General features: G+C 43.8%; 1 protein-coding gene across 1 annotated transcript in view; it reads left to right on the top strand.

The window, feature by feature from the left end:
- Positions 1 to 1,857: 1,857 nt before the first annotated feature.
- The window catches only part of CD109 (CD109 molecule), a 72,923-nt gene continuing 61,274 nt past the window's right edge, over positions 1,858 to 13,506 (top strand). Inside the window, exons 1-2 of the mRNA XM_015859075.3 lie at positions 1,858 to 2,412; positions 2,557 to 2,717. Coding sequence (XP_015714561.2) covers positions 2,009 to 2,412; positions 2,557 to 2,717 — 565 coding nt within the window. The 5' untranslated portion in view covers positions 1,858 to 2,008. The remainder of the gene's footprint in view (positions 2,413 to 2,556; positions 2,718 to 13,506) is intronic.

The following is a 13,506-nucleotide window of genomic DNA, read 5'->3' as shown; positions in this document are numbered from 1 at the left end:
AAGGAAGGTGTTAAAATTGAAATTTCCCTTGTGGTAACACATCAGAGATCAGTGTAAAACTCGAGTCCGGTAACGCTTGCTTAACTCCAGGAGGTGACAATGAACAGAGGGGGATTTTTCAGCTGGCTTTCCTGTTGGGCATGCTGAGCACAATGACTACCTGTTTCACCACCCAAATTGTGTCTCCAGAGTATCCACTTCACTGGCTTAGAGCAGTCAAAGATTGTTAAATCCTTTCATTCTAGGGTTATATGCTTTCAGAATTATTCCTAATATGCAGGCGTCTGGTCCAAAACAAATTTCCCTCACACGGTGATCTCAATAAGTCGCTGTGCAGTCCTCTGCTTCCAGTTGTGTGCACAAATTGGTCTCTCAGGTGTTTGTCAGAGCCAGGCATTTAAAACTTACTTAGCCCTGAGACATTGCCAAATGGCTGCTTCTATGGCACTGAAAGTGATGTGTGCCTGGGCTAAGGTATTCTGTTCAGCTGAAGACAGATATCCTAGCAGTTTCATAAGATTAAGGTCATCGCTTTAATCTGCCTGTTCTGGATGGACTTTTTTTTTCCAGCTGAGGTTATTTTGTACTCCAGAAGCTGGTGGGTACATAAAAGCTTTTCAAACTTAGGCGTTCCTCTGTTTACATTTGAGCAATTTAGCACACGCTGAAGTGCTGCTTGTTTTCATTTGAGTTAACTGTCTGAGCTAGATCAAACTAATTAATGACATGTAACTGCATAACGAGATTACACAGCCAAAAATGCTATTGAGCAGATTAACGCAGTGCAATATCTTTAAGAAACGAAGCTTGAATGTTGCTGTGGGATGGGATCAAACACTTCATTTCTGTTTATCTGTTTCTTATCACTGTTAATTCTGCTCAGGCCAGATGAAATTGTAATATTAATTACTAAGTTGTGATATTAATCTCTTTCTGCTGCAGGATTTCTGTGTTGGTAATTCTGTAGGAGATCAATACGTACACAGAAGTATATTTTAAATATACTTCTCCTGTGGGAGAAAAGGAAAAAGAAAGATACAGGTCCACAAACACTGTTGTGAATTGGGCACAATCTGTGACATTTGCAAGCACTTTTGCTAACGGGCTTTCAGGATACATCCATACTAATGAATCAAACAGTGCCAGCGAATGTTCTTGGGACTGCAAGCTCATTGTCTCTGCCCTCGAGCTGTCCTTGGCATGGTTATGCCCTGGCCAGAGTGTGCTCTCCTTTGGATTTTCTGGTGTAGTGTGAGGGTCAGTGTGGTCCAAGGGCTGTACCCAGCAGGAGGGTTGCAGGTAGCTGCTCTCTTTTGGAGGCTGAGAGCTAACTGGTGCTGACAGGCATGGTTGAGCAATGCTGGCCTCAGCAACAGTGTCTCTAGCAACTTGAGCTACCGAAGGCCTGAGCACCAAGCTCAGGGTGCTCAGGCTGCAGCACTCTTGGTAGCCTGTCATCCTACCATCTCCAATCACACTCATCTCAATCCCCGTGTGATTTCTGCCAGCAGCAAGCCTTTGCCATGGCACATGTACCTCTGCAAGTAAGGAGCTGCCAGGAGCGACCTTCTTAGTACCAGTCGTTCTGGCACCAAGCTCCCCTGCTCCTGCCACTGCAGAGACATGTTTTGGAATCACCAGGGGGATGAAGGTGTACAAAATTACATTCAAAAGATGTAAGAGCTGATGCAACTGTCTGGGATCCTGTTAGTGCCTGTGATGTTTGTGTACATGTGCTGTTTTGTATCTGTTTTTCATAAGAACAGAGCAGCGAGGGGGGTTACCCTTCTGGGCTCCAGCTGTGCTTGTGTGTGCACAACTCAGTGCAGGGCACACCAGCTTGGCGCTTTTAACTTCAGGAACTTCACGATACGTTGTGCAGGGATGGAAGCGTTCGGATGAATCGTAGCATCGCTAGCTGTGTCTAGCCCACACAGCTACAAGCAGCACGAAGGCTGCCAAGGCTCCAAAAAGAGTGGGGGTGGGTCCACAAGCCCGAGCGCCTTTCATGACCTTATTTTGCAGACACCGGGCACTAACGCCAACCCATCCAGAGCGGCGTTGCCAATCTCTTCGCTGTCGGGAGCTGCTGGGATCGCAGCCTCTGCACCATCGCCGCCGCTCTCAGACCTCTGCTCGGTACATAGCGGCGGCTCTGCGGGCTGCCCTCAGCCGCAAGCCTGCCCCCCCTCCGCTTTCCCCCGGGCCGGCCTCGGGAACGCCCCGCGGGGCGCTCGGGCGGCAGCCGTCGCGGCGTGACTCACGGCGGGGCCTCTCCTTCCCCTCCCCGCCCGGGACGGCCCGGCGTAGCGCAGCGCAGCGGACTCGTAGAGCGCAGAGAGCCATGGAGCGGAGCCGCGCTGCTGTTCGCCTTCTGCTCCTCTTCCTCGCGTGTGGCTCCGCCGCGGCTGGGTACGTGGGGCTGGGGTGGGCGGCGGGGCTGCCCGGGGAGCATCGCCCCCATCCCGAGGTCTGCGAGAGCTCGGAGCGAGCCCCGCCGGCTGGACACGAGCCGCTTTCTGGGCTAACGCATCTCTCCTGCTCTGTCTTTTGTAGACCTACGTTCCTGGTGACGGCCCCCTGGAACATCAGGCCCGGAGCAAACGTCACCGTCGGGGTGGCCCTACTGCCCGGTAGCCCCCCGCAGGTTACAGTGCGTGGAGCTCTGCTCAGGGACAACCAGACTGTGCTCAGCAGGGAGATGGTCTTCGAGAGAGGTAGGGGCCTTACACCTGCCTTCTCCCACGGTATTCTCTTTCTCTGACAGTGCCCCAGCTGCTGAAGAGTACTGAAATGCAATCTTGGTGTTACTAACTGGGGACTGCTATGGGATGGTATTCTTGTGTGGTGGCTCCGTTTGCAACCAGGCTGGGTAATGAGTGATTTTTTTACTCACTCTAAACTCAGAAAGCAATCAGATGACAGTGAGGCGTTATATGATGTGGCATCTTCAAGATGCCTGGAAGTGCTCAGGTCATTGTCATGGGGTCACCAAAGAAGAGATCCTTGTTGATAGGCTTACTGTAGAGGTGTAAAGTGTGAGAATAGCAAGTGGGTTGATAAATGCCTGGCAGCTGTAGATAGTCTGAGAAAGGGAGAGCTTGACTTCTAAGAAAGTGAAAATCTTCATCATAGAATCAGAGAATATCCTGATTTGGAATGGATCCACAGGAATCACTGGGTCCAACCACTGGCTTCACACAGGACCACCCAAAATTCAACTCTTATGTCTGAGAATGTTGTCCAAATGCTCCTGGAACTCCAGCAGCTCTGGGCCATGTCTACTGCCCTTTGGTAAAGAACCTTTTCCTGATGTCCAACCTGATCCTCCCCAAGTGCTGCCACACAGAAGCTGAGTGTGTTTGTGGAAAGAGAAGTTCTTAAGAGTCAAAAACTGAATGGTGGGACAGTTTGGGGATTGACTAAGTCAATCTGAAGCAACCTGGTTTAATTTGTGCCTCCAAGGAGTGGTGGGGACACTGGGACATTGTACATGTACAAGTAGTTGAGAATTGACATATTGGTCAGTGCTCCCGATAAATGCCAGCTGTGAGTAGGAACATAAGAATGTGCTCCCTGAGAACTGCCCTCATAGGAAGGAAGATCAGCCAGCTTTCAGAGTGTTCTTTGAGTGTTATTTATATCACTTCATACTAACTCTGGCTCTTTATTTGTCTAAAGTAGAGTCACAGAGCAGCATGAGGTCCTAGAAAAATCCACCCTGCTGTATTGAACTTTCTCCTATGATTAATAACTATCATTAATATGGATGACTTAATTGTAAAAGTAATACCTTCATTTCAAAGAGATACTGCTTCTCTTCACAGTCCGTGTAGAAGATAGGCTGGGAGTGTGACAGAGTTCTTTTGATTGGATCAAAAATGTCATGCCCATGTGATGCAGAAATGTGTATTTTATCAAAACCCTTTTTGCCACTTCAGCGTTTCTATAAAAACAAACAGTTTGTGGAATTACACACTCTCAGGTCTTACTTCGGATTGGATGTTGTTTACCCATTCTAACTTTATGGTGTTATCAGGTATGTTGTCCAGCATCCAGTATAAAAGTATAAAAGTATGCAGCTGAAACAATGTTCCCATTGTGCTGTCCCTAAATTAAAAAACAAACAAACAAATAAATAAATAAAGGGAAAAAAAAAGTGTTAATTCCCAATTTTAATCAAATTTATTCAACTAATCTGATAGTCCTGAAATCTAATGCCAATAGCTGTGACGTATGCCTGGGGCTATTACTTTAGGCAGACCAATTTGCTAGCACCTAATGTCTGCATGGGAGTAAAACAGGCTGGCAGTCATGCTTATGGTGCTTAATTCATTGTAGTGCACTGTATCCTATGCTTAGCTGTTGTTTGGTGAAAAGCACCTTGCAAGCCTATTAGGCTTGACAGAAAGGAGGAGTGAGTAAAGGAGTAATGGTGCTGTAGCTGTGCTGGTCTGTGAATTTAGCTGAATCAAAGCCTGTGGAGGTTTTATTAGGCCAGCTGCTGCAGCTGGAGAAAAAAAATCCAAGCATCTCCAGACGCACAAAATCTTCTTTAAATGACATCACCGTTGCATATATTAGCGGCCAGAAAATACTGCTTTATCTGTCACTTGCACCCATTAGGTTACACAGTGGTGCTACTGTTCCTGCAGTGCACGAGTTTGGTGTTACTCCCCCGTGTCTGTGCTAAATAAGTAGAAGGGAGGCAGGGTGTACCTGCAGTTGTTGACTGTGCTGGATACCCAAAAGCTGGGACTGATTCCCTTGGGCAGGGCACAACATTCATGTTGCCTAAGCTGGCAGTGTTGTGCTCTGTAGTTTTTCTTGCGTGGTGTCAGCAAGAGTGGGGGAAGTTATTGGCTTGAAAAACTGATATGAAAGAATTGATTTTATTTTGCTGAATTTAGGCAGACAAGTTCTTTGACTTGGTGTGCAGACATCTGTGGTGGTAGAACTGAGCTGGTGCAGAGCTGCCATTAGAGGCTGAGGCTGGAGGACAGGCTGTGGACAGCTTTTTGTTAGTTTAATCTTGCAGACAGAGCTCAGCTGATTACACAAAGGCAAGACCTTTTGTGTCCCCACCTGACAAAATGCATCTGCGATTGCTAGAAGTTAAGGATGTGCTCTAGTGCTCTAGCAGCAGCTCAGCATGGTAACGTGTGCTTGTCTGTAGATTTTTTGAGTCAGCTCCATGAAAGGATCTTATTGGATTAGAGGCACAGCTATTCTCTCTTCATATAACATAACTCCAGTTTTTTATGTAAGAAATAGAGCACTTGCCCTCTAATGGTTGATTGAACATTGACTCGTTTAATGTTATTACAGGAAGTGGAGTTTTGATTTCTGAGTGATTTTTGGAAAACTGACAACTAGAGAAAGACTGTAGGAGTGGATCTTGGTTCCCATCTCTTGCCTGCTTTTCATGTAACAACGGGAATGGAAATTAGCAGTTATAATATATTCACAATATTACTCAATCATGAATTATGTCATTAACAAATGGCAAGTTTAAGCGTTGGACTGAGAGTGTGTGCACACATCGGTTTAAACAACTGCTGATGTTTTGAGCTTGGCTAGACGTGGCAGAATCCAGATGTATTGTAGCAAGGGAGACTCTTTGAAGGTCAGTGTTTTGGTACAGAAGTTACTCAGCTTAATTGTAATGAAAACAAACGGGCTGAATGTCTGCAAGCTGCGTGTTGCTGCTACAGATTAACTTTGTATGAGCAAATGCAACAAAAATTGTCAGTGTGTCACTAGGAGAGAATATGTTTCCATCATCTGCAGGAGGCTCAAGGAGAACACAAAAGCAGTAATTTAAGCTGATTCTGCGTACCATACTGAGCCTTGACACGTTTTCTATGGAGCTGCAATATCAGAAAGATCCCCACTGATTGAAAATGACTGTAGAAGAAAACAATGGCTTACATGCAGTCTGAGCTGTTGGGTTTTCTGGGTCAACAAATAAAAATGATGAGAATAACAGAAAGCAAGTTAAATTTTATGCATGAATGGCTTGATTTTCAGTGATTACAGAGAAGGGTGGTTCACTTCATGCATAGTAATCCTCTGACTGATCAATAAAGATATACTTTGAATTGGCAAGTGTGGTTGTCCTGCCAAGTTTGCTACTTAGACATTGCAGTGTTAGTTACACCTTAATTGAGAGAGCTTCTGAACAGTCTGGTTTTTCTTTTATTTGTGCTGGAATAATTTGGAAAATATAAGAAGTGTAGACATTAAGAAAACTAATTAAGGAAAGGCTTTCATGTATAATGGAGTGGTATCATTTACGTGACTTCACATACAATTTTAATTCTCAGTAGTAAGATTTGGTTTAAGCTGATAATTAGGGCACAATGCAATGTATTTAAGGCACTGTGAATGAGAAGTACTTTTGAGAACTGAAGACTCTGGTTTAAAATATTTCAGGTTCTTTGTCATTTGCTTGTAAATGTTAATTAATTTGCACTGCTTTCTGCTTTTCTTCTAGTGTGCAGTTAACTTACTTGTTGGCAGAGGGAACTCTGAATTAGAGCGTGGTAAATACTCAGCCAGGGTTTACGAAACATTACAGACTTTGTGAGAATTTCTGTCAGGTATAGACTTGCAGCAGTCATCCATATAGACAATGGAAAATCTGCTTTTACCAGGAGGCACATTTTGCATACTTAATAATATGGTTCAGACCACGTTAGTATGAGAAACCAAAGAACACGAGGGAGTATAAGTTGTAAAGTAACAGATAAATGAGAATGAATGGCCTTGGTCCCTTTTGTTAACTCGCCTCTGTGCCCTATTTCTGAATATTTATGACTGTTTCCTCCATGACTGCAACATATATCCTGAATATCTGAGGCTGGAGTGTAAATCACTTTGCTAGCAGTTTTCTGGGACAGCTCCTTCCTCCCTAGTTATGTGTGATAGCCTAAAAATTGAAACAGCAATGGAGCAGGAGCACCATGTTTTCACATGTGTAACCCCCACATCCAAACGTATATGTAATTGTTCTTCATGAAGAGCAACTACACATAAGTTGTCAATATTCAGCACATGCAGATAACTGATATAAAATCAGAGAAAGAGAAGGTTTGGTGGAAGGAGATGATGGGGCTGAATCCAGAGATAAAGGAGCTAGCTAGCTGAGAAGAGGGCACTCCCATACAGACTTCTCTATTGTTGGAGCACATCTAAGGAAAAACCACAAGTTCATGTGGCTGTTGTTGAACCCATTTGACATTCCCTCTAAGGGAGAGTGGTGATCTGTTGGAACAGGCAGTCCAGGGAGGTGGAATCGCTGTCCCTGGAGGTGTTCAAGAAATGTGGAGATGAGACACTGAGGGACATGAGTTAGGCATGATGGTGATGAGCTGGTTTTTGGACTTGATGACCTTAGAGGACATTTCCAACTGTAATGATTCTGTGATTCATTCTAGTTTATTTATAACAGTCCCATCAAGTAAACTGCTGAGTAATCAAAACATCATTCCCATCCAATACTTGAGCTTTATTTTATTGACTGTATGGTATTTGGGGCTCAAGGGAGAAAATCCTTCTTTGGCTTAAAGTGCTTGCTTAAGGCCATTCTGGTCTCCACATTCTTCAATGCTGTCTAGCTGAGTAGTGTGAGGCAAAATGAGCATGGCAGGCTGCTTCACAGGAGCTTGAAACAGAGAAAGGGTGGAATAAAGGCAAGTCCTGCTTGATCAACCTGATCTCCTTCTATGATTGAATGACCCACCATGTGAATGAGGGAAAGGCAGTTAACGTAGTCTACCTAGATTTCAACAAAGACTTTGTCACTGTCTCCTATAGTGTTCTCCTGGAGAAGCTGGCAGCCCATGGCCTGGATAGGTACACTCTTCACTGGGTGAGGAACTGGCTGGAGGGCTGGGCCCAGAGAGTGGTGGTGAATGGAGTTAAATCCAGCTGGCAACTGGCCATGAGTGGTGTTCCTTAGGGATTGGTATAGGGGCCTGCACTGTTTAGTATCTGTATTGATCACCTGGACAAGTGGATTGAATGCACCCTCAGTAAATCTGATGACACCAAGTTGGGAGGAAGCGATCATCTCCCTGAGGATAGAAAGGCCCTATGGAGAGATCTGGACAGGCTGGGTCACTGGTCTGTGTTCAGTGGGATGAAGTTCAACAAAACCAAGTGCTGGGTCCTGCACTTTGATCACAGCAGCCTCATGCAAGGCTGCAGGCCTGGGGCAGAGTACCTGGAAGACTGTGTGGAGCAAATAAACCTGTGTGTGTGTTGGTTGACATTCATCTGAGCATGAGCCAGCAGTGTGCCCAGGTGGCCAACAGACCAATGGCATCCTGGTTTGTATCAGAAATACTGCAGCCAGCAGGAATAGAGAGGTTATAATCCCCCCTGCAGTCAGCTCTGGTGAAACTGCACCTCGAGTACTGCACTCTGTTTTGGGCACCTCACTACAAGAAAGAGATCAAGGCCATGCCGTGTGTCCAGAGAAGAGCAACGAAGCTGATGAGTGGTCTGGAGCATAAGTGTGTTGGGGGCCAGCTGAGGGAACTGGGATTATTTAGTCTGGATGAGAGAAGGCTCAGGGGAGAAGTTATTGCTCTCTACACCTACCTGAAGGGAGGTTGTGACGAGATGAAGTTTGGCCTCTTCTCCCATGTAACTAGCAACAGGATGAGGGAATGGCTTCAAGTTTCACCAGGGGAGGTTCAGGTTGGATATTAGGAAAAATTTCTTCTCCAAAAGAGTTACCAGGTGCTGGAATGGGCCGCCCAAGGAGGCGGTTAAGACACTGTCCTTGCAGGTATTCAAGAAATTCAGATGTGGTTTGAAGGGACATAGTTTAGAGAGGAAATATTGGTGGTAGATGGACTGTTGGACTAGATGATCTTGAAGGTCTTTACCAACCTTGGTAATTTTATGATTCCATGAATTGTTCATTGCAGGATTGGTTGCAGGGAGTTGTATCTTACAGAGGAGTGAATGGCAACTTGTCTGCATGGGATTGCCCACTGCTTGTGTGAACAGAAGGATCTTTGCATCTTTTAGGAAAGGGAGGAGAGAGGGGGAAAAATGAAGTAAAGACTGTGAATTTTAGAAAGAAAAAAGAAATGCCAGTGAACAGTGGAAACTGGGGAGAGAGGTGTTACCAGAAATAAGGAGGGAATCAAAGGGAGAAATCTTGAGTGATTAAAGCTGTAAGTGCACATTACCCTAAAATAGCAGATGAGTAAGAAGTAGAGTAACTAAACACAGTCTTACTACTGATTTAAAAAAAAAAAAAAAGAAAAGAAAAAGAAAATAAGGGTGTGGAAGTGGAAAATGAGATCAGATTACAAAGGTTGAACATAAAAGAGTAGCATGGTTATGAAGGGACAAAATTGGAAAGGCCAAACCATGAATAGGAAAGAATGTACAGGGTAGGATTTTAAATACTGTATTAGTAGCAGGAAGACTACCAAAGGGTATGGCTTGCTAGAAGGGCCTTTTTCTGTGATGCAGAAGTGAGTGAGTGCTCAGTCTTTACAAAGAAGATCATCTATTATACAGTCTGTAACACAACTAGCTGCAGTGCCAAAGGAAGTAAGGCAACGAGAGGGGGACAGGTTGAAGAGTACTTGGTAAAGTAGGAATTTAGGCTGGATAAAATTATCTGCAGAATATTTAAAGAATGGGTGGAAATGTAAAAACTTCTAGTGGATTTTTGAAAGTGTTAATGAGGAGAGGGGGGCTGGAAGGTTGAAAAACTGCAAGATTAAGAAGTCTATCAAAGGCTCTGCTTGCATGAAGACATGTTGGCTTTTTGAGCTCTAAGCCTCACATTACACAGGCTGGCAGAGTAACCGTGGAAGGGTCGTTCTGTGCTTGTGCTTTGCATTGCTCAGATGTCTGTCCTTGGCCATTGCTGAAGACAGGACCATGGGCTAAATAGACCTTTGGAGACTATTTCACATTCTGGAAAACACGTGAGGAGACATCAGAGGAATTGGAGTGAATTGTCAGGACAAGTGTCCTATAAACCTGATTACTAACCCTCAGAAAGATTAGAGTTAGCTTTTAAAGAGAAGGGGGTGGGAGATGAGGGTGGGTCTCAAAATGGGTTTGGAATGATGTCCTAATTAGAAATCCAAGTGCTGAGGAGTAGAGAAGTACCTGCAGAGGTAGGAAACAGCTAGGAAATTCTGAGTATCCAGTCATACACAGGTGGCTTCTCTTTTAACGACTCTTTATCTGTACTGGCACAGTGCCCTGCTGTCCTTGGATAATTGTTTGTGAAAGCACAAATGAGAACCTGTGTACAGAGGTTGAATAGCATGTGGCAAGTGATACTGCTGGTCCATCTGGATTCATTGCTGTCCCAGTAAGTATCTGCATAGAAGAAACTGTCAGAATGACTGATACCTTATCTCCCACTTTTCCAGTTCCCTGGAGGTGCAGTTGTGCGGCCCAGTAGTTTATTTTGAGTGGTTATGGAATTGTATTGCCCTTACTTACAGATGAGGGAAGGCTCTGGTATTATTTTTATATATCTAAACAATTTTGTGGTCTCAGAAAAATTATGTGGATTTGTCATTGCAGACTCTGAGTGCCTTCCAGAAAATGGAAGAAAACCATTGTAAAAACAAACCCTCTTCATTCATTGCCTCTTAGAGAACTTAAATAGCACTCAAGCATTTTATTTTCAGTGAAGGAGTGACTTTGAAACTTTACTCCAGCTGCAGCAATTAATGGCATGGGGGTGGTAGTAATACCACCAAGCATCTAGTGTAGACAGGCTTAGCCACATTTTGTCCTGGTATAATTTCCCTGGGTTTTAAATCAGAATAAAAACTGCAGCTGCTCTAACTTGCAGTAATAGCGGCTTTGTGTTGATGATCCATTGCAATTTCCGTGAAGTAATGATGGCCAGCAGTGCCTAGAAAGCAGGGCATGCCCATGAATTTGCATGTGCGTGCAGTCACCAAGGGGAAAGTCAGTTAATTAAATTAATTTCCCATTTTGTTGTGAAGAGGCTTAAGTCTGAGATTCTTTTGAATTGTCTGTGTGATTTTGAAGACTGGATCTGACATCAAGAAAAACTGCTTTGTAATATTCCAGACTAGTCTTCTTAACAACTGTAGAGTTATAATTGCTGAGAATAATATTGTTTGGCTGTAGTAGGCAGCAATAAGCTCAGATGTGGATCATGCATGACAAAAAACCTATGGACGGTCTCAAGAAAAATTTGGAAAGAGCCCATGTTTGAGTTTCAGTCTCTGGTCTGGTAGCTGCTGGGTGGTGTTAGAAGTTCTTTGGCTAAAGGGATGATTTAGTCTTAAAAATATGAAGCCGTTCCCTTTTCCTACCCAGCATGCAGTGTTTCAGATAAACCACAGAGGGTTTTGTGTACTGTGTTCTTGCTACTGGCCTCTCTCTGACCACTTGGCTGAAAGTGGTAATAATGTCATCCATAAAATTGGTTGTTGTACTTTAGAAAACTGAGCAGATAATTAAATATCTGAATGAGGTCCCAGCTCTAAAATGAAATGAGAAATGCCCATGTGTCTGGCCTTGAAAAGTTAGTTAAAAATGCTGTGGGGAGAGCAGAAAACCCAATGTTGGCTTGTGGAAGGGGCTGGTGGGTACAGTAGCACAAGGGCAGAGATGCCCAACGCCAGTAGTGGTCTGTCTGTCTGTGAGATGGGTACATGGTGGTGCCCTCAGGAGTGGGTGCAGGGCTGAACTGATAAGCAGGAGAAGTGGAGAGGTGATGCGCTTTAATTGCAGACACATCTATGCATGTTGCTTTCTTCTGTTCTCCAGAGCTGCAGTGCTCCATCTTGTGATGAACCTCAGATAAGGAATTCTGGTCTCTTTCACATTGTTCCTTCTATCCTTTTCTGCTTTTATCTGTAGGCAAAAGTGCTGTTCTGCCTTGTTCCATTTGTAATTTTTTAGTGCTTTCTGCCTCCAGAATTGCAAAAAAGACTGAAAGGTAGCAGTACAAATGGGCAGTGGAGGGAAGTGACTGGCTGTGAAGGAAATGGCATGTGGTGCTGGCAAGCTGCATGCTTTGTGGAGCAAGTATGTACTCCTTTACTTCCCTTTACTGCAAGTTTCTTGTCTTCATTGGGCTTTGGATGGTAGCCTGATGTCCACTAGCAATCTAATATGTGTCACTGTACTGTACCTCCAACTAACACCTGGCTGAAATTTAGCCATAGTTGAACAGCAGTGGCACACATGGTGTATTTCAGGCTGCTAGCGTAACTAGGAAGTGCTAATTCTGGTGCTAATTTAGGATGATAGGTGAAAAGTATATCACATTTAGAGAATGTAAACTCCACAGATTTGTAAGCCTTCTTTCATGAGAAAAAAATTAAATCACTCTTTGGATAGTTTAGCTCTTGGAATTTATACTTCTTTCTTTTTTTGGAAATCACAAAAATAGTGTACATTTTGGATAGGAAGGAAAAACTGGAAGGATATTGAAGAGCTTTTATTTCTCTGATGTTACAAGTATTATTATTATTATTATTTTAAATAGACCAATCAGGTGAAAAAATTCCATTTACCGCTGTAAAGAAATACTTTTTTTGTAAGCATTTCCTAAATGTAGATATGTGAACACTGCTGCCAGAAGAAAGCAATGACATCAGTGTGAAGTGATTCCAGCTATATTCTCACAGTTTCTAATAGGACTGAGAAGAAATGAGGGCATAGACATAGATTGGAAAAGTTAAGTGAGAAGGTCTGTTTGCAGCAGTGCCTACTAACTAAGGTAGAACTTAGTGTTAAGACCTGAATTTAAGTTAGCTGCTAACTGTTGTTGTGCTGATTTACATTGGCGTGAGTTCTGGTTGATTATGCCAAGTCATAAAGTCATTTTTCTGGAACCTTGATCCTTTTTTGGGAGTAGAAGCTGAAACAGGAGTATTTATGTCTGTATAGATGTAGATGGAGCCTGACTGTTTGGCAGGGAGAAGACTGGGAGGTCTTGTGGACATGTCCTGCCGGGCATGTAGATTTGGGCCACAAGCTTTGTGATACAAGGGAAAAGCTCCGTAATGCTGAAATTATTTGTGAAAAACCACTGGAAACATACACATATATATGTGTGTGTGTGTGTATGTATATATATGTATAAACACATGCATATGTGATCTTTTCATTTTGAAAAGTCACTTAGAAGTAACGTTTACATCTGGTCCTAGTGTTGCTGTCAGCTTAATAACAGGTAGCATAACTTGTAGTTCAGATGGAAGGGATCTTCAAAGACCACTGAATTCATCTGCCTGACCACTTCAGGGCTAACCAAAAATTACAGCATACTGCTGAGGGCATTGCCCAAATTCCTCTCGAACACTGACAGGCATAGAGCAGCAACCACCTCTCTGGGATGCCTGTTTCAATGTTTGACTACCCTCATAGTAAAGAAACTTTCTCTAAAGTCCAGTCTGAACCTCTGGTGCAGCTTTTTGTTGTTCCCTTGCTTTCTAACTGTTTGCTTTGCTAAAAAGATAGACTGCTAAA

The sequence above is a fragment of the Coturnix japonica genome, chromosome 3 (assembly GCF_054131305.1).
Source record: "Coturnix japonica strain WE chromosome 3, WE-NBRP24, whole genome shotgun sequence".
In the NCBI taxonomy this organism is placed as follows: domain Eukaryota; kingdom Metazoa; phylum Chordata; class Aves; order Galliformes; family Phasianidae; genus Coturnix; species Coturnix japonica.
The sequence above is the reverse complement of the archived record's forward strand: the minus strand, read 5'-3'. Positions and strand labels throughout refer to the sequence as shown.